This window comes from Austrofundulus limnaeus, unplaced genomic scaffold (genome assembly GCF_001266775.1).
Source record: "Austrofundulus limnaeus strain Quisiro unplaced genomic scaffold, Austrofundulus_limnaeus-1.0 Scaffold421, whole genome shotgun sequence".
Classification (NCBI taxonomy): Eukaryota; Metazoa; Chordata; class Actinopteri; order Cyprinodontiformes; family Rivulidae; genus Austrofundulus; species Austrofundulus limnaeus.
Genome location: NW_013952823.1, coordinates 432,988 through 435,590, shown reverse-complemented (window position 1 = coordinate 435,590; position 2,603 = coordinate 432,988). Strand labels below are relative to the sequence as shown.

At 38.5% G+C, this 2,603-nt stretch overlaps 1 protein-coding gene across 1 annotated transcript in view; it reads right to left on the bottom strand.

Moving 5' to 3' along the window:
- Nucleotides 1–2,603, bottom strand: part of hspg2 (heparan sulfate proteoglycan 2) — a gene marked incomplete in the record, with an annotated part of 235,200 nt that overhangs the window by 39,782 nt on the left and 192,815 nt on the right. Inside the window, 3 exon segments of the mRNA XM_014024404.1 lie at nucleotides 1,451–1,711; nucleotides 1,804–1,983; nucleotides 2,163–2,358. Coding sequence (XP_013879858.1) covers nucleotides 1,451–1,711; nucleotides 1,804–1,983; nucleotides 2,163–2,358 — 637 coding nt within the window.

The window sequence follows — 2,603 nt, the reverse complement described above, 5'->3', positions numbered from 1 at the left end:
GGCTTTCACAGAGTTATTCTTTGATTAGCTTGAACTTCAACCACTTCTAAAGAAGAATTCATGTAAAATTGGAGAAATTAATGTATCCATTTATTACAGCTTTATGTCTAATAGCAGACCATACAAAGCACAAGTAAACTTCACACACAGAAGAGTGACTCATCAATGCCCCATTTGTCTCCAAACCTACCAAATGCTTCTTGGTAAGTCAWTGTTCTGAAGGAGCTTCATGCCTTTCACTTTCCCTTTTCCCTTAAAGGCACTTGTACTGTCACATTCTGTGTAGGCATGTAGACCTAGCAAACACATTTTTGGTGAGAAGGATTGAGTTGGCCCTGTAACATGTATGCAGCACTTCAGTTTTCCTTAGCTGTAGCCACATACCGGTACTGACATTTGTTCTGACCACCTTGGTCCATAAATTTTTTTTAAATTATCCTTATTTGATAGGAACAATTTCCAGTCTTTTGGTCGCTTTAAGCATAAAAGCATGAAGATCTTTCAAAACACTGAGGCTTACTAAGAGGCATTTGGTAAGTTTGGAGACAAATGGGAAAGAGATGATTCACTTTTCTGTGAGCAATAAGTTCAATTTTTATTTGTTACTTTYAACTCCTGGCTGTTAAAATGACCTGTTGCATAAGTAATCAACAAAAGCACATGTAAATGAGAGACCACATCAATACCTATCATTTAACACCAGATTTAAGACATTTTATTCTGACATGGTGAATCTACATGTAAGTTTGAGATCCTGAAAATTCTGAACTGTGCACACAATGAGCAGGRGTGTGGTSAAAACTGGTCCCTGTGGAGTAGTACCTTCAACTTTTATTTTGTTAACAGACTTTTTTCTGAATAAGTGGATCCTATGGTGCATGAAAAGGCTAAGAAAGTTGAACGTTTAGGATCTGTGTGGTAAACTCAAAAGGTGAAAAATTTCATCTTCTGTTGGGGTTGTGACATTTTGACCCTCTGATGACATATTTGCATATTTGTTTGCACGGTGAGCCACTCTAGCCCATGGACTATAAGCCTTTATTTTAAATGTAAGCCRTCATTTACAATGATAACCTGGTCAATATTATAGTTATGGTCTTGAGAACAAGGCTTTTTTGGGAGGAGGTTGTGCACTATAGATCCTTGTGGAGCAGACTGAGTTTTTGTTCTTTTTTTTCCCCCATTACTTTTACGTTCTAGTTTTACAACTGGTACGTTTACACTTKTATTTGAGTAAAAAGCTTGAGTTGATATTTCTACTTTAAAAAAGTATTTTTAAACCTTAGTATCTATACTTTTACCTGAGTAATGAATGTGAATACTGATGCACAATCAGGATATTTTTTCTGGTGCGTGAGGGCCCTTTATCACTGCTTGCAGTTTTAMTTTGATTTTAGAATCATTCTGTAATCTGTCTGTAAATCATTCAGTCAAATATGTAAAAACTTACATCTGATTGTGACTTTCGCAGTTACTTCACTGTTGCCAACATTGTTGCTGGCMATGCACTTGTAGCTCCCAGCATCCTCAGGAGTAGCCAGGTCGATCTGGAGATCACCTCCACTGACATGAGCTCTTGGAGGGAGGTTCCCATTTAACTTTGTCCAGGTGTAGGTCAGGGGAGGGGTGCCATGTGCCAGGCACTGTAGCCTGATCACCTCACCGACTCGTACAGCCACATTATCAGGTACAGAGGTGGCATAAGGAGGAGCTAGAGGCAGAAGAAGAACAAAAGATAAATAAAATAGAAAATAATTAAAAACTAAAGCTGAAAGATGAGATAACTCCAATGCAAACACTCACACTCTACATCTAACGTAATGGTGACTTCACTGGTTCCCATGGTATTTGTGGCACTGCAGATGTATTCCCCAGAGTCTTGTCGGCCAACACTGGGCAGAATAAGGTTGTTATTTACCACCTTGTGCCTCCAAGGCAGGGAGGACCGCAGCTTAGACCACCTGATTGTTGGTAATGGAATTCCTACAAAGAACAAAAACAAAACAAAAAAATAAACAACTAAAACTCTTGACACATATAAAATTAAAGTAAACTGTTCTGTTTTTATGACAACATGTTCAATTAACCTGTTTTCTCACCAATAAAAAGAGACACAAAAGGACAAGGCTTAAGAAGCAGTCAGACTTTAATGAAGACATTACCGTGGGCCTCACAGGTCAGTGTTACAGTCTGTCCCTCCACCACAATCATCAACGGCTCAGATACTGAGGCAATGGGTGCTGAGGGGACTTGGGCTCCTCCATCAACAATCACTTCCACCCTGGTGTCAGTAGAGCCCTCCGTGTTCCGAGAGGTGCACACATATGTGCCACTGTCCTCTTTACGTGCAGCTAGGATCTGTAATATTTCACCAGAAGATATTTTTTGTATTCGAATCTGAAGCTGTTTTTAACTTACCACAAAATACAAACTAGGCAATGTTTTCTGTTGAAATGCACCATGAATTATGTGTTTCCCAATGGTTGCTGGAATTTGTAGAAATGTTTAAATTAAGATGTTGAGTTTAAATATAGAAAAATGCTAATTGAAAGCAGAAGAAAAAAAAACAAAAAGAAAAAAATTGTATAGGTCTTCTGGACGGA